The 25278-nt window shown below is 44.8% G+C and overlaps 1 protein-coding gene across 1 annotated transcript in view; it reads right to left on the reverse strand.

Annotated features, from left to right (window-relative positions):
- The window catches only part of SLC24A3 (solute carrier family 24 member 3), a gene marked incomplete at its 5' end in the record, with an annotated part of 140601 nt that overhangs the window by 41694 nt on the left and 73629 nt on the right, over nucleotides 1-25278 (reverse strand). The window contains 4 exons of the mRNA XM_042875270.1: nucleotides 2807-2910; nucleotides 5041-5125; nucleotides 9233-9307; nucleotides 18657-18733. Coding sequence (XP_042731204.1) covers nucleotides 2807-2910; nucleotides 5041-5125; nucleotides 9233-9307; nucleotides 18657-18733 — 341 coding nt within the window. The remainder of the gene's footprint in view (nucleotides 1-2806; nucleotides 2911-5040; nucleotides 5126-9232; nucleotides 9308-18656; nucleotides 18734-25278) is intronic.

Below are 25278 nucleotides of genomic sequence, written 5' to 3' on the forward strand. Positions count from 1 at the left end.
GAGACACGTCGTGGAAGGAGAGCGCTTTGTTAGTTGTTTCAAGCTTCTTGGGGCATCTGCTTCTCTACTCGGAGAGTAAAAGATGCTCACACGGCAAAAATGTAAACTAAAGGAGTAATGGAAGCAGCTCTTGGAGCCAGAGGGAGATGTGCTTGTAGGTCATTTCCAACCTTTCCGTGTGCCCCAAACAAAGAAGGTGCCATAGGATGCCGTACGTCAGGAAAAAAAATAAGCCCGTGCCAGCTCTAATTGGCACCTAAAATGAAAAGCTCATCCTTTTGTCTTTGGTCTCTCTGAACTTTGTTTTCCTATCTTTAAAACACTCCTTCATCTCACAGAGGTTTAGGGAGAATTAATTAATCGTTCACCAATTGCTTAGATACAACGGCAATGACATCGGCAGAAGTTCAAGAGGAAATTAATAATTCTGCCTCTGGAACAGGGTTTGAATAGAGCCTGGTAAATAAGGCAGAAGGGCACACACTGAACAATGAACAGAAAACGAAATAATGAATAGCTGCTCATTAAGTGAGTAAAGTCCATTCTGAGCTCCGAAGGAGGCAGGGACCCTATGGAGAAACCAGCATGTGTTCATGTAATTAAAGACCACAATCATGCATACACGGCGGGGGGGGCAAATGAAGGTTGTGCAAAGAACCTTAAAGCTGCTATTTTATAACTTTCCAGTGTTTGTCTTTCAACCTTAATAATGCTCTTTTAACGCATTTTTTCAGTGCGTAGTGTCATATAGAGAGAGGTGTGGGCATTGTGCTTTCCTCTCCAGTTCCAGCAGTGGGAAGTCTATGCTGATTTGTTCTGGGAAGCACACAGTTATTAGCCATTAAAGGCTTAGAAAAATAACCAGAGCTGGTGTTCAAAGAAACGTATTTTCTTGAAGGTGTGGGTTTTTGTGTTTAAAGATAGTTCTCTGGCCCATGGGTGCTACAGCAATCCCAAGCACCCACTCCTCTGCAATTCCTCATGCAAACTGGCACCAGGATCATCTTGAAACTGTCCCCCCAGCTGGTGAGATCCTACATGTAAGACACTAGTGGAACCAGGGAAGACAAAATCAGGACAAATCAGGCCTGATCACAGTTGTCTGCTTAACAAAAAGACTCACAGACTGTGCTTCGGATGACCTAGGGCAGCCAGTCCTTTCCTGCTCTTCTGAAAGCTGTCATGCCTGGAAAGCTGAAGGCATTTACCAGAACATTTTGGCTGTGTTGCATCCTCCAGAAACAAACACCTCCCACTCACAAATGAAGATGACTGACACTCTTTGTCCACCCCCAAACTCCATCAAGCCTTCTCCACTGAAAGCTGTCATTTGTAGCTAGTTTATTAGCAGGCTTCAGGCTTGCAGTCAATGAGAGTGAAAGTCAGAAAAATTAGCTTCTCTGTCATCGTGCTAAACAGTTAATCTTCTTCATTTGTTTGAAAAAAGCAACCCGAGGAGACAGTCCTACCGATTACAGAAGATCTCTGGAAAACACAGATCTGTGCCCTGGGAAAGCTCTGGTAATTAAAATCTGGCCTGAATCAATTAGCTTCTCATAGTAAGAGTTGCAGGAGAACCACTAACGTATTGAGCAAGAGCTTGTAGCTTTCAGCTGCATGTTTCCATGCAAACCAGAGTTAGGTGTCTGAAAAGTCACTCTGGATTCTTCCCCAACCTCCCCATAATGAAAACGTTCATCTTCACCTGAAAAAGTTAATGGTTAAAACAAATAAAGTTGGATTACGAATATTCTCAGGAAAACCTAAGTTCTCTGCTTGCTCTCTCACACTGACCAAGTTACAAAGGCCACTTCTTTCAAACTGTCCTTCCAGAGCAACCCTCTTGCTCTGCATTGATCCTGTTATCCTGCTTCATCTCTTTGCAAACAAGTCTGTATGGTAAGATTTCAAAGAACATCTGACAAGATCATAAAAATACTGGGCATGTTGACAAGCACTAAGGTGAATGCAGATTCAGATATTTAATTATGCAGAGTCAATCATGTCAGCAATTCAGACAGCAGCTCAGATCTCACAACTTAATTACTTTAATTTCAGATGAATAGTTTGTGTTGTCGTTTTTAGTTTGACATACTGCAAAAACAGTCAGACATTATCCTAGGAATGGACAGCCCTCCTGTTAGTGAGGTAAAATCCGTTGTATCCTTGGGAATGTTCAGAATCTGACTGGAGACGGCCCTAAGCAAAATGGTTCCACCTTGAAGTCAGCTCTGCTTTCATCTGGGGGTGGTGGGAGGCTCTCGGTTGCACACCTCCAGAGGCCCCTTCCCACATTCTGAGAATCCAGGGATATAAATAAAGAGATAACCTAGAAGCCAAGTCCTTCTTATTTAATTCTGAAGTCATGTCAGTTGCCAGCAATGCCCCTTGAACAAAGGCAGCATCCTTCCTGATGCTCCAGAAGCGCCATCATTATTTTGGAGGACTCTTTCATGGCTCACCAACTGCCATTCTTACCAGCCAGATGCACACACGCTTCCACACTTTTTTCCATGCACCAGAACATCACAGCACACCCTTCAACAGCTACCAAGAGGACGTGTTCAGTGACCAACTTCTATTCCTTTGACCACCTACATATCTCAGGAAGCTTAAAACATCCGAGCTGATATTTGCTCTTCTGCTTTTCATTTCAAAACATGTAAGAGAAATAGAACAGGGCCCTGTTAAAAAGGACAAAACCAGGGAAGTTTGTGGCAGGGTTGCGACCTGGCAACTGGATTTCACAATAAAGCCAAGGCACGTGATGAAGCAATTACTGTTAGGAATCATTAAATGCTCTTACCTGTCCTGCAAACAGCCCACACACACCAATAATACAGAGAATGTTAAATACAGCAGAGCCTACGATGGTTCCAACGCCTACGTCTCCTTTTGTGATAAAAACACCTGAAAAACAAGTTCAAGGCAAGCTGTGTAAATTGGAAAGTACAGAGTTTTTCTTCTAAAATTGCTCCATTAATGAACCTAAAGGCATACACCAGCTCTGCTGCTTTTACTCATATTTAATAGGGCAACTTGCAGAGAAAGGTGCTAGGGTGATTAAAGGCAACAGAACTTTCTGTGGGGATTCAGAAGGATTATCTAATGAAAACCAAACATCTTAAACATTTCTGGATCACCAGCCTCCTAGTCTACCCACAGACATTACAAAGGAGCTCCTTGAGAGCATCTCGTAGGACACAAATCTGCAGGAAACTATCTCCTCACCATGCTCTGCTCTTCCATGTATCCTCAGCCCTGCTGGCTCCACTAGGCAACTGAGCAGATTGAGAGTTCTCAGAATGGATTCTGGGACTCTGTTACAAGCTCGTTTCAGGGCTCTTCTGTCAGATTTGGTTACACTTGGCCAATGAGGTTAATGGTGAAGAAGATGAACTGACAGACACATGGTGGTACTGCACAAAATTCTTTCCTTAGGAAGTCAGCCTAAAAATACACTCCATCCCCTGCTAGCTGTCAGTCTGTTTAAATTCACCATTTGCTTTTCAGTTTCCAGCAGTATTTTTCTGGCTGTTGGAGTTTATTTTTTTTTCTCTCCACTTTTCCCTTTTCTGAGACACACGTTACCCACAAGTGTGCTCCCTCACCCCAAGAGCCATTCAGTATCTGGTGGATTACACCACAGCAAGTCATTAGGGTTCCTCTAAGCTGTCTGAGGGAATCTGATTTTATTTTTGCCCTGCTGCAGCTGTGCTACCTTTAATACGATACAATCTCAGGTCTGTGGGCTTCCATTCTGTGGCTTCAAGGCCAGGCTGGATGCAGCTTTGAGCAATGGGCTGGTGGGAGATGTTCCTGCCTATAGCAGGAGGGCTGGAACTAGATGATCTTAAAGGTCCTTTCCAACACAAACCACTCTATGATTCTATGATTGTAATTTCCTGGACTTTGAGGCTTTGATCAGCACTCTCTGCATCACATGCAGCTTGGTGTGAATTAATCTGTGCTTTGTCTCTGACAGACGCTACTGAAGTAGAAGGATCTTCCAGAGAAAGTAACTAGGCTCAGCATAATTCCTTCATTTCTCTTCAGTGATGAAGAGCCCACCTTAACCTTCCATTCATTATTCTAATAATTACATGCCACCAGAGATGTGGACACATAAAACAGCAATACAGAGATGTGGACACATAAAACAGCAATACTATACCATATACCTGGCAGCATACATGTAGATCGTTTCACAACAGCCTTCTGATTCAAGTCCCCTCTCAGCTCAAGGCTACAGAAGGAACACCAGCTCTCCTCACGTTTCACAGACCCAAGAACTGCTCAATCTCTGGATCACACTTTCCATACGCAGAGCGCTACACTGGTTGCATGACGCTCTCACCACCCTGTTGCTGTGAGTAAGGGTCTCAGATCTTTTCTTTAGCTTTCCAAGAGGGAAGCATCATTAGATAACTGACTAGAGTGAAGGTGATGACAGAAAATGTGCATAGAATGAACGGCCTGGGTTGAAAAGGACCACAGTGCTCATCCAGATCCAACCCCCTGCTATGTGCAGGTCGCCAACCACCAGACCAGGCTGCCCAGAGCCACATCCAGCCTGGCCTTGAATGCCTCCAGGGATGGGGCATCCACAGCCTCTCCAGACATCCGAGGACAGAAACAACTTTGCCTGGTGATCAACTCAGAAGCTGAAGAGCCTTAGAGCTGGTGTGGCAGATAGCACAGAAGGGTGGAAAGGATGGAAGAAGGCTGTGTGCATACGGCTCAGTGCTCTGTACCTTGGCTGTACCATAGCAAGGTAAGGCTAGTGGACAGTTATGATGAATTGCCTGCATTTCTGACCTTGCTTAGGCTGGTACAATCAAACCACTGCCAATGCAGCCCTGCTGTGAGATAATTGTACTTTTTTAGTGCACCTTCATCTAGTGAGGAATCCCCACAGTTAATCCTGTGCATGTCCATGAGGGAAGAAGCATAAATATTATAGATGCTTGGCAATCTCATGTCAACCCTGAAAAACAGCATGGCAAAAGAGGAGGTTTCAAAGAGCAGCATGTTAGTTACCTATGACAGATGTAAACAACTCTGGAGCAGAGCTTCCAGCTGCCATGAAAGTCGCCCCAGCCACATCTTCACTAAGATGCAAGCGCTGCAGAGAAACACATCAGAGTTATTGATTACAACACTGGCAGGTGTATGGAATTCAACTAGAAATGTTACAGTCTGCTCAGAGTGGGAAACTGCCCATGTGCATTTAAAGGTTAAACAAAGGGAAAAAAGTCATCATGAGCACACACACACACACACACACACACACACACACACACATATATATGTACACAGTGTGCAATACGTGGCTTATCTCACCTAGTCTGCCTGTTACAGGTAGGGCTGGAGCTGAGACTTCATCCATTCCCTGACCTGCCCTGAAAATCATTTCAGCCTTGGACAGTTAATCTGTCCTCACCCTTCTTTCACTTGGATCATCATAACACAAACCCCCTACAGCCCTCCTCTAGGAGCATGCAGGGACTGCTCCTATTTAAAACAGTGGTTTCTGGAAGGAAAACAGCCCTCTCCTCTATGAAAACTTTATTGGCATACACTGTTTTCAAAGATTTATTTGGTTAATTGCTTCCTTTATGTTTTCTTCATACCCACTGTTCCATCTGTGCAAGACACCGTTCAGCAAATGTGACAAAGCTGTTAAAACCACATGCCTTGCTGGCACCCTCCGCAGTTTAATCTGAGGAGCTAAAAAAAGCCACCCCCTGCCATACGGCCATAAACTGCTGTGTTGTTACTACACGAAGCTGCCTTGCTCACATGCGTGCGAGTCAGCAGCTGCCATTTAACAAGCATGGGGAAGGCAGCCGACAGCGGTGGGAACGTTTCCCTAGCAGAACTGAAGGTTCACAGCAGCACAACCAACCCTGCAGACCAGAAGTCTTCCCCCCCCCCCCCTGCCCTTCCTAGCTGTGCAGAGTTACTCTGCAGCCTTCTCGTTATTAAAGGACATTTGCAGAGAGAAAAGATTGTTCCTAAAATGTGCATGAACTCCCTTCTCCCAGCTCTAACTTGATTAAAGATCCCACAAAAGATATTTCAAGCCTGTAAAAGAATTCAACTCTACCCACTCAGTGTATTCCTATAATAAAGAATTCTATGTATGTTTCAGGGACAAGGGAAAAGGAGAAGATATGCCCTAATCAAAAATGCTTTTTAAGCAAGAGGCCAATGATTGCTTACTGCTGTAAAAGCTTGTGGAACCTGATAAAACACAGCTTTATAGAGAGTGATAATAGATAGCATCAGTATAATTATAGAATAAGTTTATAGGAACAGAAGTACATCCCCAAAGGCAAGGTTCTTCTGTAGGATTCTCTGTGGATGTATGGAAACAGCCACCCCCCAGAAGTCAGTCCACAAACAGATGGCATATTTTGAAAAGATCAGGAATCGAGAAAACCAATTGAGTTGGTTCACCAGCAGGTACCCTTGAGGACATCTCCTAGATAATTTATTGCAATACATACGATGACTAAACTAACATAATAGGCTGGAAAATATGGCCCACCGTGTAAGGGTCAGAAACGTACTCTCAGGTATCTATAGGCCATGTTTGCAATTGACACTGTGACGTTAGTTGTGCATTGTAAATGCACTGCTACATCAAAGAGTAACTGGACAAACATAGGTACAAACAGTTCTAGAAAATTAGGGCATTAGCTTGGTTGTAAATACATCTGAATGAGGAATAATATGAATACCTACCATAACAAATGTTCTGGAACCGATTTTCCTCTGTGCACGCTTATTTGGGAGCATAAATGCACCCAAACTCAACAACCACTTTCCAAACTAATGGAGCTAAGCCAGAAAAAGGACATCTATTTCAAAATCCGTGTATCCGATCTGTCAGCACATCCCTGCCTCCCTTCCAAGTAACAGCACTCTCCCTTCCTCTCAGCCTCATGCTGGCTGTGCTCAGATTTAGCCTTAAGAGAGCTCAGAATGTCCTGCCTCGTGCTGTCATCCTTCAGTCACCTGAATATTTAGGCACTGCGATAGTGGAAGCTCCTGGGGACTTTTTCTTAAGAAAACCAGGCAGCACAGTTGGGTGCTGGGCTACAAGCATCAGGTTAGCTTAGAGTTAGATTCCATCAGAGCTGTCAACACAGATGATTTCCCCTACCATCTCCCACGCCTTGTCCCAGGGCCCAGCACAGCTGTGGTGGGTGACACTAGCAGGCAGAACAGCAGGCAGACCTCCAGCTGACACAGACTTCAGCCTGGCAGGACTGAACCATGTTATCTACATGCAGCAAAGGTTTCCTTGCCTGAGATCGGAGAGGGCTTACAGTCACTTCATGCACATGGTCTGTCTTCATCCTGTCTCTTTCTGAGCTGATTCAGGCTAAAACACAGTCCTTATCTTCTAAAATTTTAGCAAGCCAGCCTTAGTAAAAGAAGGGCAGAGCCTCCTTTTGTTGCTGGAGATGTTTAGGAGCTTCTTTACAGCCGACCTAATACTTTGCAGTATCCTGAATGTCAGTCAAGACAACTGCTGTCCAAAACCTAACCAGTCAACTGCAGCTCAGGACTGAGTGAGCTCAAAGCTTTCCAGCCTTGGCAGTGCAGCAGGAGGGATGTGCAGCTCCCCAGTTCCACAGGTAGCAAGGGAAGGACACAGCCCACAGGCAGCCAAACTTGGAGGTCAGTGACCCTCTCTTGCCCTGGATTTTTCACAGATGCATCTAAAGCCTCATGCTCATCAATGCAGGGGAGATCATCAAAGAGATTAAGACTGGAGGCAGCCGAGGCCATAGTGATTATGCTCAGGTCAAGTCTGTGATCTCAAGGAACACGTGTGTCTGGCAAGGAGTGGAATCAGGACCTTATATGAAGGTGTGATGGCATTCATGGACAAAAGAAGGGCAATTGATGTCATTTGCCTGGACTTGCACAGGACTTTGACACTGTCCTGCACCAATACCATATCTCTAAACTGGAGAAAGAGGGATTTGAAAACTGGACATTCAGTAGATAAAGAACTGGTTGGATGGTCACAGCCAAAGGGTTGCGTTCAATGGCTCTACGTAAAGGTTGAGTCGGTGAGGAGTGGCGTCCCTCAGGGGTCCTTCTTGGGACTGGTGCTCTTCAACATCTTTATCAACAACACTGACAGCGGGATTCGAGTGCACCCACAGCAAGTTTGCTGATGACATCAAGCTGAGTGATGCAGCTGACAAAATGTAAGGAAGAGATGCCATCAAAGGGACCTGGGCAGACTTAAAAAGCGGGCACGTGTTCAACAAGGTTCAACCAGGCCAAGTGCAAGGTATAGATGTGTGTACAGACCGGGAGAAGAACTCATTGAGAGCAGCCTTGCAGAGGAGGACTCGGGGGTTCTGGCAGATAAAAAGCTGGACGTGAGCTAGCAGTGTGTGCTTGCAGCCAATTGTGTCCTGGGCTGCATCAACAGAACGGCAGCAGGGCAAGGAAAGGGATTGTCTCCCTCTGTGCTGCCCTTGCAAGAGCCCAGCTGCAGTTCTGTGTCCAGGCCTAAGGATGAGGAGCTGTTGCAGCAGATCTAGAGGAGGGACATAAATTTGCTCAAGGGCTGGAGCACCTCTCCTACAAAGACAGTGAGGCTGAGGGAGGTGGGCTTTTCAGCCTGGAGAAGAGATGGCCTCAATGCGGCCTTCCAGGTCTTGAAAATTTATAATCAGGAGGAGGAGAAACTTTCTACATGGTCTAACAGTGACAGAACAAAGGGAAATGGCTTTAAACTAAAAAAGAGGAAATTCATGTTAGACGTTAGGAAGAAATGCTTCCATCAGAGGGCTGTGAGGCCCTGGCACTGCTGCCCAGGGAGCCATGGGTGCCCCATCCCTCGAGGTGCCCAAAGCCAGGTTGGATGGGCCCTAGCAGCCTGAGCTGGTGGGGGGCAGCCAGCTCACAGCAGGGGGTTGGAAGTACACCTTCTTTTAAGTCCCTTCCAACCTAAGCCATTCTATGATTTACGAGGGACTATCTCCAAGTTCACGCACCAGGAGAGATGCGGCCCATCTCCTGTGAGTGAGAACTATGAACCTGAGCCAACTCACACAGGCAGTGCTGAGCAACTAAACAAAAAGCATGGGGAACGTTCTAAGACAACAGCAAATACACCATCATCACATGTTGGGGCTCTCAAGGAGAGCTGCTGCTAAAGCAGCGCACATTTCTAATAATACAAATCTCTAATACTTACTTCACAAATCTTTTCCAATGAAGGGACAAAGAAATCATCGCAGACAATTGCCAAAGCATAAAACATATACATGGCCTGAAAAAGAAAAAAGAGATTGTTGAGTCTGGAGACTGTCAAGCAAAGAAACTGAAGTAACTGCAGTATCCCAACTCATCTTAGTTTGTCTTGGAATATACTTCAAAAGGAAATACTCTTGCAAGAAGACTTTGGGAGGCTCTGTGGGATTTAACAGATAGATCATGACACATTTATCCAAAAGTTGCTATCAAGTTCTAGGAAACTGCCAGCACTTTATCATCATTATAACAACTTCTTTTGAAAAACAAATCTCTGGATATTGCTGAGCTGCCCTTCGCTTTCTGCTCTGATGTACAGTGTAAAGCTTTTTTATGACTGCACTTCAAGAAAGCCTGGATTCTCAAGGAGCACATTTTGAAATGCTGGTGCTCTGAAACAGTGGAAAGGATCTTATTTTTCTGCACATAATCTGGGACAAACAAGCAAGGTTTTAAACCCAAGTTTCCGTGAAACAAGGGAAGTGGGAGAGGGCAACTGCATCTTCTGAAGACCTGCAAGAGAGGTCAGAGCTCACCTCTTGCAGCACTGTGAGTATACAGCATATCTATCACATTTGGCATCACTGTGAGGAACTAGAAAACGATCTATCTGCATAGGTTGCTAAAAAGCTGCTATGATACCACCTCAGATCTCATTCTTAGCAGATTATGGTATCAGCAAACATTTATCTATGTCTGTATGGATGTAAAAGCACGAACGTATGAGAGTTCCTTCAATTCTGGGCATACAAACAGGGCAGTGAAGCCCAGGACATTAAGCCTGGAACAAAATGCACTGCAGCAGCTGCACGCAAACTAGCTGTGTCTGGAACAAGGGCTATGAAAGGCTGCATGCAGTGAGGCAGGAAAGAGGAACACCTGAGCTCCTTTCTCCATTCCCCTCCTTTCTCCATTCCCCTCCATGAGCTTGCTGCCAGGAGCTGCACCCAGTGCTCACAGCCTTCCATCACAGCTCATGCTCGTGCACGTTTCCACATAGTGTGTCTTCACACTGCACACCACAGCATCACCACTGTTTTCAGTGCACGTGGGTCTTGATTTTTCAGTTGTTTTCAAGACAGAGCTTCTCACCGCTGAAACTACCTGCTGTAAATAAAAGGAGCTGAGAGAAGTGGCCAACATTTGTAGGAAAACAGTGCCTTAATCCTATTGATTTGGACCTTCAGAATGTAAACAGTGGCTGTAGGATGGCCCAGCTCTGCCTCATTTTGGATTGTTCACTCTGTACTCCCACACATAGCTTCAGATGCTATGATGAAATCAGGCTGCTCAGCTGTTGACAGTTGCTAGCTGAGGCATGTATCAGCTCTGCTGGAAATTCCCTGCAAGTCCCTTTTATAAATAAAGACTATTTTCTACAAAGCCCATTAATTCCTGCTGCATTTTCCCTTGCTTCCCACAGAAAAAAAATAAAGAAATAAAAAAAATCCCAGCAAAGACAAGAAGCAGAGTTCACTTCTTCATGGTTTTTGCCCTGCCATGGTTCCCATTTATGATAACTCAGCTCACCTGGGGTTCACAAGGAAGTAAAAGGTGAACAGGTATCTGAGAACCAGAAAAATTACACTCAGACCACAGGCTTGCCCTAACTGATCAGGTTCTTGTGGCATGGATTGAACTGCTGTCTATCTGTCTGTCTGCATCTGTGCCTGGATGCATGATACTGAAACAATGCACCCAGCCTTCAATCACTGAAGCTCTGGTGCTAGGAGTACATCAGAGTATATTCTTCTGAGAGGAAACCTTGGGCATCACAGAAGAATGACCAGAAGCAGCCTAGGAGAGTGAAGTGAGCCAATCTCATTGAAATACAATAGATAGAAGGTACCCAACTTCAGCCTAGATTTTTTAATCCTCTAATCACATTAATGTGCAGTGGGTCGTGCTGTCGTTTTCCCTTCCTAAATGCACAGTAATGCCTTTCAAGAACACTAATCTGTACAGCATCATCTTTATAGAGCGCATTCTCTCTATTTGCCATAGTCTACAGTCACAGAGCACAGGGCATCATATGGCTGCTGGGGATTCCTGCAATCTGTTACGGTTGTGGTAGCCAAGTTCTCCTGAAGTGAGACAGAAAACAGACCAAAAAAAGAAAAAAGAAAGAAAGAAAGAAAAAAGCACGCACTCAGATCAAGTCCCTTCAGCGTCTGCCTCAACATGGGGTGCACACAGCCTTTGTCTCCTCTGTGCCTTTACCATCTTTTCAGCTCACCCAAACCTACTATATCTACACAGAACGCACCAGGCAGCTTCAGCTTGGACTGACATCAGATGCAAGATGTTCTCCAAAACTCGAGGAAGTCTTTCTGATGGTTGTTAAACAAGCACTCCAGTGACTGACACGAAGAGCGGGTTTGCACCATCTCAAATGCAAAGACAAGAACAAGAAAAGCATACTGCATACCCACAACCATACACAGATATGAAAGCTACACTGCCTGTCATTCTACTGATTCTTACAGTGCACCATCACAAGCCAGAAGAGTGGCAATGGAATTTCCTTTTCTCTACTCCTGCTTATACATCAGCACGCTCGGATATAAGAGAAAGGGTAGCAAGTGGACAGAACTCAACAAGGAGTGGAAAAGTGAATGTGAAGAAACTGGACCATGCCTTCCCTCACCTTTATTGAAGGTGAACACCAGTGCTGCTGTGCCTGCTGAAAGCCCTGAACCAAAGCCTGCTAGGTCAGGAAGATGACTGCGGGTTACTTCAGCAAATTTTACATCAGGCTGACAGAACAGATCCTACCGACTTACAGGCCTGAACGTTTATCTTTAGTGATGTAATTGTTGTCACAATCTGGGTTCTGGCTGGGAGTCTTACTTAATTTATCTGGCTTGAGTTAAGTACAGTACAAAGAGTTCAAATCCACGGAATATCTGCTTAGAAAACAACTTGGTTCATGAGCTAAAAGGCTGGCAACTGCCCTTGGCAAGTGAACAGATGAGGACAATAACTGCTACTTCCTTGAAAGTGTCTTTTTTGTTTTGTTTGTTTTTACACAAACCAAACAAAGCACGGTTTGGGCCAGCAAGAACACGTCAAAAAGATTAAATTTTATATCAAGTCAGACTGGTAAAGATAGAACACAGACATCACTCGAGGCTATTTTACGTGGTAAGAAGGAAGAGAACCAGCAACAGGGCAGGCCAGTCTGTTCCATATATCCAACGTGGGCAAAAGCAGGCAGTGTGACTTTAAGACTTTGCAGCCAATTCGGTGGTTGAAGCTTCCAAGTTCAGCTGTGGCTGTTACTGCACCAAGCATCACTTAACTGCGTCCAGCTAAACAGAAGATACAAAAGCCTTTAAACAGGCAACCTACTGAAAAGATGCCTTTTCCCCTCAATAGGACAAGGGGAAATGGTTTCAAACTAAAACAGGATCGGATGCAAGGAAGAAGTTTCTTATGCTAACAGAAATCAGGCAGCGGCAGGTTGCACAGAGAGGCAGTGAATGCCCCATCCCTGCACACAGCCAAGGTCAGGCTGGACGGGGCTCTGAGCTCTGATGGAGCTGAGGGTGGCTCTATGCACTGCACAGGGGTTGGAATGGATGGCCTCTGAAGGTCCCTTCCAACTCAGATGGCTCTATGACACTTACCCTCCCTAGAAGTCTGCTTTAAAATTAAGACAATACAAGGTCCCCATATTAGAATTTTGCAACTATCAGATTAAGTACCACCTGACAACTGTTTTTTAAGCAATGCTTCTAACAAACATCAGAAAATTAATTGCAATCTCTGTAGATTACACATATTATTCACAGCATGTGATCTGCTGCTCAGGACTTCTATGTTTATCACTGCTGTTTGTCCAGCACCTCTTTGAATTTCTTGTGCCAGCCTCCATCCTGGCATTAGAACAAGACAGAAACCCAATCTTCATGTGCCTGGGGACACGTAGGCAGCCTGAAAGCAAGCCCAAAGGGGCCACTGAGAGTAAGGAAGTTGTAATGAGACAACTGAGCAGATGCTTGGAGAACCTTCCTCCAAGTTAGAAGAGCTTTTTTCGGGATAGACTGAAGGTGCCTATCAGAAGATTTAGATTGAGACCCTCAGGATGAGGAGGGATGAGTGCACTTCCCTGACTCCTCCCAGCAGTAAACCATGTCAAGGGAAAGAGGATGAACTGCAGAATCACGCAATGGTTTATGTTGGAAGGGAACTCAAACCCAGCTCCAACCCCTGCCGTGGGCTGGCTGCCCCTCACCAGCTCAGGCTGCCTGGGGCCCATCCAACCTGGCCTTGGGCACCTCCAGGGATGGGGCACCACAGCTCTCTGGACAGCAGTGACAGGGTCTCACTAACCCCTAAAATAGACTCTGCCTGCTTCACATCTCATCCACTCAGCTCCCACCTGAGCCCCTGGTCACTGCAAGCTCTGCCAGCCACATGTCAAGTCATCTTCCAGCTAAAGGACAGAGCAATGCTAGCCTCATTCTCTAGCCCTCTCCAGGCAGCTGGGATCCCACATACCAGCTCAACTTTACAGGCAGCATCAGCAGCCACTGCCCTACCATCACGATTTCCTCTGTGCTACATATAATGGGTTCTGAAAAGGGTGAATTTCCAGCCCAGAGCAGCATTAAGTCAAAGGAGAGCTGAATGCATTTTCCTGACGCGGCACAGAACTGGCAGTACCAAGTGCAGGACCCACACCTACAAGGCTCAGATGCACGCCTACTTTTCTATTCACAAGTCCCTTTTCAGCAGTTAAAGATGCCACAACTGAGAGCTACTCATCTCTACAATTTCATTTTGGGAAATCTGCTTTGTATCATGCTACCCTTCATGAAATAACCAGGACAGCTTATAGAGACATGACCTATATAAAGAGCTATTCTGCATTCCGTATTTTCTAGCAGCTTGTCTGTAAGAAAAAAAAATAATTAGTGCCTACACATAATTCTTGTTCACATTTTTCCTATAATCTAACGATCAAGCTGAATTTAGGATCAATCTAGCCACAGATCTAGAGATTACTCTGAAATGGATTACTCAATCTTGCTAAAAGATGTGTGTCTAACAGAAAGTGCTGTAAGCAGACTGTGACTTCTTGCAGCTCACGTTCCCCAGAAACATCAGTTGCTTGGATGAGCTGAGCACTACTTTGGTTTTCCATAACCCCCACCAACAGGTCCTGCATTTCCCTGGGAAAGAATGCATAGGGTATGGTCCTCCCAAGAAGCTCATTTAATTAGATAATTTTACATTAAATTGGTTCGTCAATCTGACCCGCCTCACTTCTGAATCAACAACTCATAAGTGATGCACACATCACCTCAAACCACAGTGCACCACTGAAAGCACTGCAACTAAGCACAGGGCTTTCCTTAATTCTGACTGCATTCTGAATCCTGAAAGCCACCTAGAAGTCCAGCTACGTGTAAACACTTCTATATCACACAGAATGAATAAAATAAGCATGTTTGGAGTACTGCAATAACAAGGCTTCCACGACACACAAATCCTCCCTCTCCTGTGGCAGCACACATCTCACAGATAGGTGAAATGATCTGCCTGCTGGCTTGCAGAGGTAATGGGTGCCTATTGCTGAGTGTCTATGGGACAGCCTCTGCCAAAACCACCTCAAAAAGAGGTAAAATGCTATGAGAACACCTAGAAATCCACAACCCTTTGGGAACAATGTCAAGACTGCCAATGAAAGTCTCAAGTGCTGGGAAGCTCCTGGACACAGACTTTATACTTAATGCTTTAGTAGTGCCAGACCCTGGCTCCTTCTCAATCTAACACCTCAAATCAGTGATTTAGCAGGGATGTCACCATTCCTGATATCTCTCCCTCTTCTCAGAAACGACATGAGAATAATTAATAGCAGTAAAGCAATCAGTTGATGAGCTACAAAAAACTTTCCAGGGGAAAATTAACCGTTATAGCTCCAAGCCTGCAATGTATCTTCAGTGGCCCACTTTGCATTCGAGCTGAAGTGCTTTCAGCTCAGGAATTTCTGCTGACTAAAACTATTGCTGAACTGTTCCTGCCCAGTTTCTCTTAGGCTTTTAAATTGTTTCAGGGATTACTATCATCTTTGTGAAGGTCATGTTAAGTAATTCACCACAGCCTCACTGTGGGATCTGAGGGAGTGTGTTTCCATTTTCACTGTCATTAAACAGTAGGGAGAAGATGTTTTGGGAATCCACTGAAAGGCTCCCACTTGCATCACCCCAAACGCACACGGTTTGATAGTGACAGGACAAGGGGGAATGGCTTTAAACTAAAAGAGGAAAGATCTAGGTTATTTAGGAGGTACTTCTTTACTCAGAGGTTGGTGAGGCCATGGCTCTGCTGTGGGTGCCCCATCCCTGGAGGTGCCCAAGGCCAGGTTGGATGGGCCCCAGGCAGCCTGAGCCGGTGGGGGGCAGCCAGCCCATGGCAGGGGCTGGGGGGCTTTGAAGTCCCTCCCACCCCAGGGCATCCTGTGATTCTGTGACTGTGAATTTCCCATTTCAGAGCATTTGCCCTCTGGTTTCTGATAAACAAGCTCTACCTTGATGTGTTTCAGAAATTAACATGAAAGTGGTAGCAAAGGAGAGACGGGGGAAAGAGAACAAGATTTTACCAAAATGAATAAAAAGAGTTCAGCATAAAGTCCCTTTGATTCTACAGCCCTGTCTCCTCAAACCTGCAGAGAATACTGACTCTGTGTCTATACCTTTTCCTACAACGTGCATTTCCATGTATGCTCTAATTTTATCAGACACTCGGTAACTGAAATGCTGGAGGGCAAAATCAGAATTAGAGGTTGATCACCTCCAGTACGGTGACGACTCCTTTCAATTGAGACTGAAGCAGCAGGTTGCTTAAAGCTGACAGTTGTTTTGTTACTAACAGTCAGTTCTCTCTTGGACAACAGGTTACAGTTACTCTCTCTGCCCAGAAAGGTGGTGGTTCCCCATCCCTGCACACAGCCAAAGTCAGGCTGGACAGGACTGTGAGCAATGCTGGAGCTGTGAGTGCCCCTGTGCACTGCAGGGGGTTGGAATGCATGGCCTTTAGGGTTCCCTTCCAACTCTAGGGATTCTATGATTCTATTCTGATTGGCTCAGAGTGGAAAGACACTGAGAAACGCCTCAGTAAAAGGCTTTCGTTTTCTTTCTGAAGTAGGCAGCTCATCTTCAATTTTCCGTCCTCAAAAATCTGCTTTGATATGCGTTGAAGTATGTTCAGCTTATTCAAAACTGACAAGAAAAAAAAGCAACCAAAAACAAAACCAAGAAAACCTCCAACAAAATCAAACACCAAAATTGTGGAAAAATAAACCATCTTGAGAGTAATTATGAAGCCCCAAATAATAACCTGAAGTAGAGTGGAAAACAGCTCAACATACAGTTTACACTGCCATCCTTATGAGAACACTGTGCGATTTCACTGTTACTAATAGTGAAAAAGTACAGTCCACATTTTGCCTTTTGTAAGCACACATGGAGACAAGGATTCCACTGAGATGAAGAATGACCGTAGCAACTCCTATTTTCAATGGTCTCATTCTAAACTTATTCCTGTAGCTCAAGAGATTTTTCTTAAAAACAGTTTTTGTGTTGAAACCTAAGAAACACGAGTTTACAAGGTAGCAGCAGGCTGTTATAATCATCACGTTCTGCAGAGAGCGGCTGCACAAGAGCTGTTTTTCATATACAGAGCTGAATTGAACTACACGCAGTTAAACTCTTCCTTAAAAACTCTCCTAGCACTTTCTGTATCACCCACAGTGGAGGTACAAGGGGACAAACCTTCCAAGACTGCGTTATGTGGTTCACCCATTTGCTGTACAGATGAGGAGCAATTGATACAGATGCTTGAATTGGGGATCAAGAGCAACCTTTCCCAATCAGAACACAAAAACTCTGTTTGTGGCAATAAGAACAAGAGAGACAAACTGTCAGCATCCAGTTTGCAAACAAACATTGCAGGACAACAGGCAGGAGAAACCCAACTTGGAGCCATCATCCTCTATCTCTAGTGGGGAAGCTGAAGATCCTCTGAAGGTCTTTCCACTAACAGCAGAGCAGCTCAGAGTGACTTGTATTACAGGGCATAACTTTGAGAGATGGTTTTTCTGGATTTTTAGGAGTATTCCTGCTAAAAAAATCCAGCTCAGGTTCAGGATTCATTTTTCAAAACATCTCAAAGCTAAATGCTCCCACAGAATCTTGGAAACCTTTGGCTTGCCAAAGTGAATAATGATGTTACTCAATAATTTACTGGAGCCATTCAGCTGAAATAAAATCATAACAGAGCACTCACATTACATGATGCAATACAATCTCATTTACACTTTAAAAGAAGTCATGAAGGCACATAGCTAATGATAAAGCAAGTATTTTCTTTGCTGCTTAAGAAGGCATTCTCCCCCTTGCCAAGTACCAAGTTGGCAGCACTTCTGAAATTGACATGAAAAAAAATTGTCTTCATCTACCCAACAGAAGTTGCAAAATGGATTTGGAGGGGAAGTGCTTCCTTCTATGTTGTTACTGCTTGGTCTTGTAACAGTCTAGGGGACTAATTGACTGCACTTACATTTAAATTTATCTCCACTACCCTGAATGCCGACCTTGCCAAGCACCCCTTCTACACTGCCTTGTTTGAGGCAGAGATCACGCAACTCCAAGCCAAAAACTGCATGGCTTTCTGACAACTGAGAGTTTAAAAACAGCATCTATTATAATCTTCCTGGCACGTTTCTGAACTTGGAGGCTCAACACTTTCTAGAATTCCCCAACGAATCCAGGACCACTGTGCAGCTGGTAAATGCAGAGTTACGACCTCTTCTTTAATGCATTCAGGAAGAAAAGCTCACTTCAGCAACTTAAATAGCTGGGGAATTCTGGAGATCCAAGTGAGAGACTGACTAGAGCATTTTCTAGTTGGATTACAGTATGACTCAAGCACCACTTAGACATTTCTTCTACAGGCACCATTCCTGTCAGGATAAACAAGAACCTTTGCAGCACCCATCCAGGCCCACCAAGCCAGGTTGACCAGGCTGGCATTTTGGTCTCACCTCTATTTGAGATGGTGGCTACTTCTCTCTCAGTGCTGGCCCTTTGAGTCTTCAACTGGAAAAAAAACCAACCCAACTTTCTGGCTCTTGTATATTTTGATTGAGGGTTTTTTTGGCCTGTTGTGTAACTTACCACGCATTAACATTATACTCAAATTAGTCACTAAAACTCACTCTCAGTCATGACTGAGAACAGAAGGGGAATGTCTGCATGCAAGAGCAGAAAACCCTGTGGGTAGGAAGCAGTATCAACTGTCAGTGAACATACTGAATCCAGTCCAAACCGATAGGAAAAGAAACACAGCGTCACAAAACTTACACAAATGACATGCAGGATGACAGCTCCATGCCTCCTGTCCTCGTTCGTGAAGATGTCATTGGGGAATTCATGGAGAGCTGCAAAAAAGAGAGAAAAAAAAAAGCCCAGATGCTTAACCACATACTCAAAACTGCCAAGTCTTCTGTTAAGTTACACAGTGCAAAAACACCAGAGCGTTCCGTGGGGTGGCAGCCCTACAACAACCACCCTGTGGGCCCCATGCAGCAGCTCTTTGTTCCATTGATGTGTCAGCTTAGCTTAACTTGTCCTCTGCCAATCAGACGTCTTGCCTTACTGTGCAATTTGCTTCCGTAGCAACTGCGAGCTGTGTACCCAAAGACATCTTGCAGAGAGCAGATAAACCCTATGGACACACATCACTCCTCCAGAAAAGTCCAAGGGGAAGCAGCATATTCATGCAGATGCCAACAGATCACTCCCAGAAAGCATTTCTAGCTCATGGTTTTGTACCTGGAAATGGATGGTACGGTTAAAAGCAGAGGGCAGGTGCTAGAAATACTCCAAATAAATCTCAGAGAGTCTCCTACTAACACAGCACTGATCTGTATCCACAGCTACAGTGGGGCTCTGTGCCTCAGCCTTACTCCTCCTCTGCTTTTACCTTAATGATGATACATATAATGTCCTGCTGCATTGCTAAGAAATGGGGCTGGCTCTCTGATCCTTCACAAAATAAGTGTAGAGAGTTGCAATTAGCACTGCGGGAAAGCAGCACCTGTCTCATCTGAATGCATGCTGGCTTGATTCCTTCCCCCTCATCTGCACACACAAAATGCTTACTTTGAAGAGGCTGCCCGCAGCTGCCGATGCTTGGAGGCACACTATGACAGAAGTCATTTCCTCTGCAGGCACAAAGGGGACATCATGTGCCATTTAAGCCCATACTCTGCTTTTCCTGTCAATGCAGTCCCGAAGGACAGTTCGTTTTGCTCCTTTCTACAGCTATGTTTCCCATGCTGTAAGACCAAAGCCTCCCTCTGACTCTTCTCCTCTTGACTTCCCAGCATTGAGTCCTCCAGCCGATCCCTGGAATTACTGAATGCTCTCCTCATGAGCAACAATGTTCTCCCAGTGCTGTTCCCAGCAGCACACACTTGGCAGCAAACTCCCTTTGAGCGTTCTAACTTTTTTTCCCAGCCTGGGTGCCTCTTATTGCCCTCATTGGGTGAACAATGCCAAGATGCTGGTATTTCCCTTATAGTTCCCAGGATGTCTTGCTGTATTAGATAATCAGCTAAGGCCTCAAAGAGGATGAAATCCAAGACAGCAGCAGACAGTGAGCATCACGTACAAAAGAACCATTTCCCCTTACCCACTTTTTAGCTTTACAAATCATTTGTGCATTTCACCCATAATACAACAGCTACGTCCCACGTGTGCAAGAATGGTGTTCAAAGACTCCCATGGCACAGCCTGCACACGTTCCCAACAGCAGTTTTTCCCTGCAGCAAACTCAAAGGGAAAGTCATTACTGTCCTGAATGAAGGACAGAAGTGTTCACTCTGCAGTTATGCAGTAGGATTCAGGCAGGATCTGTGCTCTAATTAGCTTCCGAAAGAGCATCTGTTGGCAGAAGTGAACCATGAAGAAACTTCATGCAGAAACAATTATTTCAAATAACAATATGATAGGGCAGAAGAGAAAAAGAAACAACACAACTCAAATCAGATGCTGCTTCCTTCACTCAGAATCAGCAGATCCTGTATACAACCTCGTTATTCCCACCATAAACTGGGGCTAACTTTGCTGAGAACAGGAGGTTCACCATGCTTCTCTGCAACCCCACTACCAAGATTCAAGGGCTTGGAATGGTCCAGAAGAAGACCCTCCACTATCTGTTGGTGATACCAAGCATGGCAATCTATATGCAAAATCCATCTTCTGTAATCCTTGTCTTTAGCAGTCAGCACATCAGAACTGACCTGTACACACTGTTGCTTATGCTTCTCACTAGGCATCCTCTTAACAACAGCCCACCTTGCCAGGGGACACAGTCCATTACTATGGTGGAAAATCAACTACACAGGCCCTCTGCTCCTGCCTGAGCAGGCAAAACATGCCTCAATCTATGCAGATACAGTAAGCAGCCTTCTACAAGCCTATCCAGTGCTGTGAGCTGACCAGGCTCGTACAGTCAGAAGACTCACAAAATTATTGTCATCATATGGGACCCTGAACATCACTGAAAGTGAACAAGGATCACATTCTACCAGCATTCTTGCACAGAAATGGGCTGAAGGTAACAATGAATGGTGTTCCTACTTGTGCAATCCTGCTGGAGCAGGCCTTGCAGAATGTTAGAATGATGTATTAAAACCAGCACTTTGGGCTCACAATCAGTGAAGAGCTTGACAACACATGAGGTATTAGAAAACTTAAATGAAAGACCTTGAGATGGATAACCCAGTGCTTTATGCACACTACTTGCGTTTCTCCACTTAGGATACAGACGAAGGGAACTAAAAAAGATACTAAGCTACAAACTGGCACCATAAACAATCCCTGCCCCTGTTGCTCTTGAACCTGGAAATCACATGGTAGAATGGCCATGGTAGGTACAAGTTGGACCAAAACAGCGCAGCCTTCTTGCTCCTTGGGGAGTGTTCTTAGAAAAGGGAGGCTCTGAAACTCCCCACGTGCTTGCTACTTGGCCCACTTAAAATACTTGTTGATTTTTACTGCACGAAGAACTCTTCAAATAGAACAGAACTGTAACCATGAATGGACAGCCAACCTTCAGTGAAATGAATGCCAAAACAATGGATGAAGTCTGAATGCTGAATTATGCATCATCTCATTGCCTGATGGACTGTCACAGTGCATGCAACAGTGCAGACTGGCTCTCACCTTTAACAGTGAGAGTAAGATGCCAGGTGCCATATTATCTTGAATGGAAATGGAACTGATATGTTGGTACTCAAAAGCTGGTCTAAGAATATTAACTTACCCAAATCCTTGAATAAGGATCCTAATAAGTCTTCTGTGCACTTGATACTATGGGGTTCTTTGTGTGTTTGTGGTCGATATGGCTGGTCGTACTCACCCTTTAACTGGGCTGGACAGTGTACTTGGAGATGGCCCCATATACCCAGCGTAACACACTCCAAACTACCACAAACACCAACTAACTGGCAAATCTTCCTCACCAAACATTGATATAAATGAACTGCTCTGTGGTCATTCTATGCCATAGCCATCCTCTCCCCACAAGCTGCAGTCATCAAGCACCTGCATTAGCTAATCACACTGCAGCAGCACTAAGTTTAACACAATAAACTATTGGGCTGATTAACCAGGAATCAGAAGAAACATGACAAATTGTTCTGCAGAATGGCATGCCATTAGACATATTGACCGCTGCCCAAGGGATTGCCAGTGTGCAATTATTACCACCGACTGTTGGGCACATATTCCTCATGTTTCCAGGAACATAACTCATGTGATGATACAGATGAAGATCCAAATGACTCAATTTGAGCAACTAACAAATGATCGTGTCAATATCTAGTTAGCCTCCATACCTCGACAGGAGAGAAAGTGGTTGTACAGTCAGTATTCTTGGGTTCTGCCTTATCCGCCCTATTGATTGCTGCTCACTCTATTGCCTATGTGAGATTTGGATGCAGTGCACACCAGCTATCTTCAAACGAGCTATGTCTCAGTTCAAGCCATGAAGTGGTGGAGCATGCAGCAAAATACAGATCCTCCCTAAAGGAGGCTCGCAGTTAGCTCTGGCTTTCTCACTGGGTTTAAGTGCACTAGAGTCATAAAGTCTTGGAAACGACAGACTAACAAGCATCCAGGAAAACCAATGTCCCACTATGCTAATCCAGAAAACAGCTCAGCTATTTAATTTGTTCAGTGTACCCTCATTAAGAGCTATATCTTTTTGTTAGGTTTGCAGTTCTCGTTCCAAAGTCAAGCAATGGGTATAACAGTTGAAAAGAGCATGCAATATAATTGGATAACCTTTGTTGCAAAGTTGTTGCAAGTCATTTAAAGATAAATTACTTTCATTTACTCAAATGCTTTATTACATTTCTGGCTGTTAATTGGATTATAAAGCACTTAAAGACAGTCTGCCAATTAGGTTGCAGGCATGGCTTTTGGTAATAAACTGCAAAGCAAGTGCAAGGAGGATGTTCTGGCTTTCGGAGCGTTTCTCAGTAATTCCCATTTGAATTGCTCAATAAAAGCTAAAATAACAGTTTTCTTCTAATGGTCACTTCCACACGTTCAGTCTTGAGCTGGAAAAACCAAGCTGCTTTTTCCTGGCTTTCACATCATTATCATGAGTAAAGCTTCAGCAATTGGAATTTAATTAGCAATTCCATAGATGATTAAATGGAAAAAGAACGCAGCTAACTCTCACAGCTCCGCCGCCTACTAAGCAGTAACTGAGCAAGAAGGAGCTACATCACGTTTGCTACAGACCCAAACAAGTGGTTTTGTTCAGGAAACCATTTGCCAAACCATAAGACACTGCAAAGGAAACACGGGGGAGCGTTTTTAGCCGCACACAGAACGGTTTGCTAACACACATGCACATGCTTCTCTTCCTCCTGCAGCTGCTGAGAATTTTGTCTCTCAGCAGACAGTCAAAAATCCAGCCCCTTCATCAGGAGTCTGCACTTGTTCAAGGAGAATGAAGTGCACCTAAGGTAAAAGCCTGCAGGAAAAAAAAAAAAGGTGTAAAAATAGGCTGATAGCTCCGGGAAGGAGATAGGGAATCCTAGTCATCCCTTCTGGGCACAGCAGCAACATCTCATTCTCACTCAGGTTCAGGTTCCAACCCCACGCTGTAATGAAATGTACCTCCTTAGCTGAGAAAATGGCACGTGTTCATTGCTCCGAGACACTGTCTGAACACAAATGTTCTTAGTGGCTTAGACTCGAATGCGTGCAATTACAAAATAATGTATGCCAATTTGGAATCTGCCGCATTTTTATGAGATGCATCAGGTGCAGATGAGTACAGATAAGAGGAGAGCTCTGCAAAACACTGGAGCTCCTTTCTGAAAAGAAACAGAGGGTGCCTCTGCAACCCCACTCTAACAACAGCTGCCCTATTTAGTTAATACAGAAGCTCATAGCTCGCTATTTTGCCTAAAAGAGCGCTCAGCTTTTATACAGAACACGGGCAGATTTTGCCAGGCTTATTTTGATTGCACCAGATAAAAACAAAACCAGTTCTGTCAATGAAACCAAACCAAGAATGTCTGCATTACTGACCCTGCAGGCTTTGCAGGCATTTGGCAAACCGTATGAGAGCAAGGGCTTCAAACTCAGCACTTCCACCGCTGTGTCCTGTTTGGTCACAGGGTACGATGCCATAAGTTCTGCTCTTTGGCACTGGATGGGGATCTAGAGGAGCAGAGGATGTTCAGATTGGCAGCAGCTGCCATGCAGCAACATGAGAGCTGGGGACACAGCCCCCATCACAGCGCACCCAAGCACAAAGCAGCAGCAGACCCACAAGGATATTGCCCTACCTGCTCCCCCTCCAGACTTGGAGGAAGATTGTGTACCCAGGCTTGATGGGGTGGAAGTTATTTTAGACATAATAGAACGAGCTGGAATACATTCTTGTCTTTTTATTCTAAATCAGTGCACACTTCATTAGAACTGGGACCCTATTCAGCCTTGGCATTAGCTGACTTACAAAACGCTCCGCATTTCCACTCTGTTCAGAGGATATGCTGGCACAATACAGGTTGTGCCTGTCAGAGCCGAGCTTCTTCAAGGCAGCTCACATGCTGTGCCAGGACAGATGCAGAGAGTAAATGCTGCTGTGTTCTCCTGTTGGGTATCAGCAGGAAGTTAGCCCTTCAAAAGTCTTTTCCATTCAACTCCTTTCCCTCACCTATCTGATGTTTTCAGCCCTGAAGTGTCTTTCAGTGATGCTCCCAAAGCAATGGGAAGGGAATGTGATGCCCAGAGATGGGTTTCCACTGAAATGGCTCTATTGAAGGAAGCTCCTATCCTAACAGGCTGCCCAGAGAGCCACGGGCACCCCAGCCCTGGAGGTGCTTGGATGGGACCCAGCCTGATCTGCTGGAGGGCAACCAGCCCATGGCAGGGATTGGAACTGGATGAGCTTTGAGGACTCTTCCAACCCAAGCCATTCTACAATTCTATGTTTCTATCTCTCTGTATCACAGGTTCCATATCACAGTGAATCACTCCTGCTTTAAGAAAGAAGGAGTTGCTAGCAGGACTACTGCCAGGGCAGCTGAGATCAGGTAGATGGAATGGAACACGGCCATTCAAGAGGGATGAGGAGCGCATGGAAAAGTAACCTGCTATGGGTTTCCTCAAGGAAATCCTACTTCTGTCAGCTTTCACTTCAATGTCTATTTGTGTCTATTTGAATGAGATTTAAAAAAAAAAGAAGATGAAGTGGAAGATGGATTTTTTTGGCTTGTTTCTTAAGGAAAAACTCATCCAGATCAATATATCAGAAAGCTGCAGCATACACTTATTTTTTAATACTCTATACTGCTGGCCAGGAACAGAGAAACTCTTGGGAAATCTGCCACAGCTTTCACGGAAGCAGCACAAACAAGGATGATCAGTCCAGGCAATCAATTAGCAAAAAAAC

The sequence above is a fragment of the Lagopus leucura genome, unplaced genomic scaffold (genome assembly GCF_019238085.1).
Source record: "Lagopus leucura isolate 7727_CA_CO unplaced genomic scaffold, USGS_WTPT01 Super-Scaffold_73, whole genome shotgun sequence".
Classification (NCBI taxonomy): domain Eukaryota; kingdom Metazoa; phylum Chordata; class Aves; order Galliformes; family Phasianidae; genus Lagopus; species Lagopus leucura.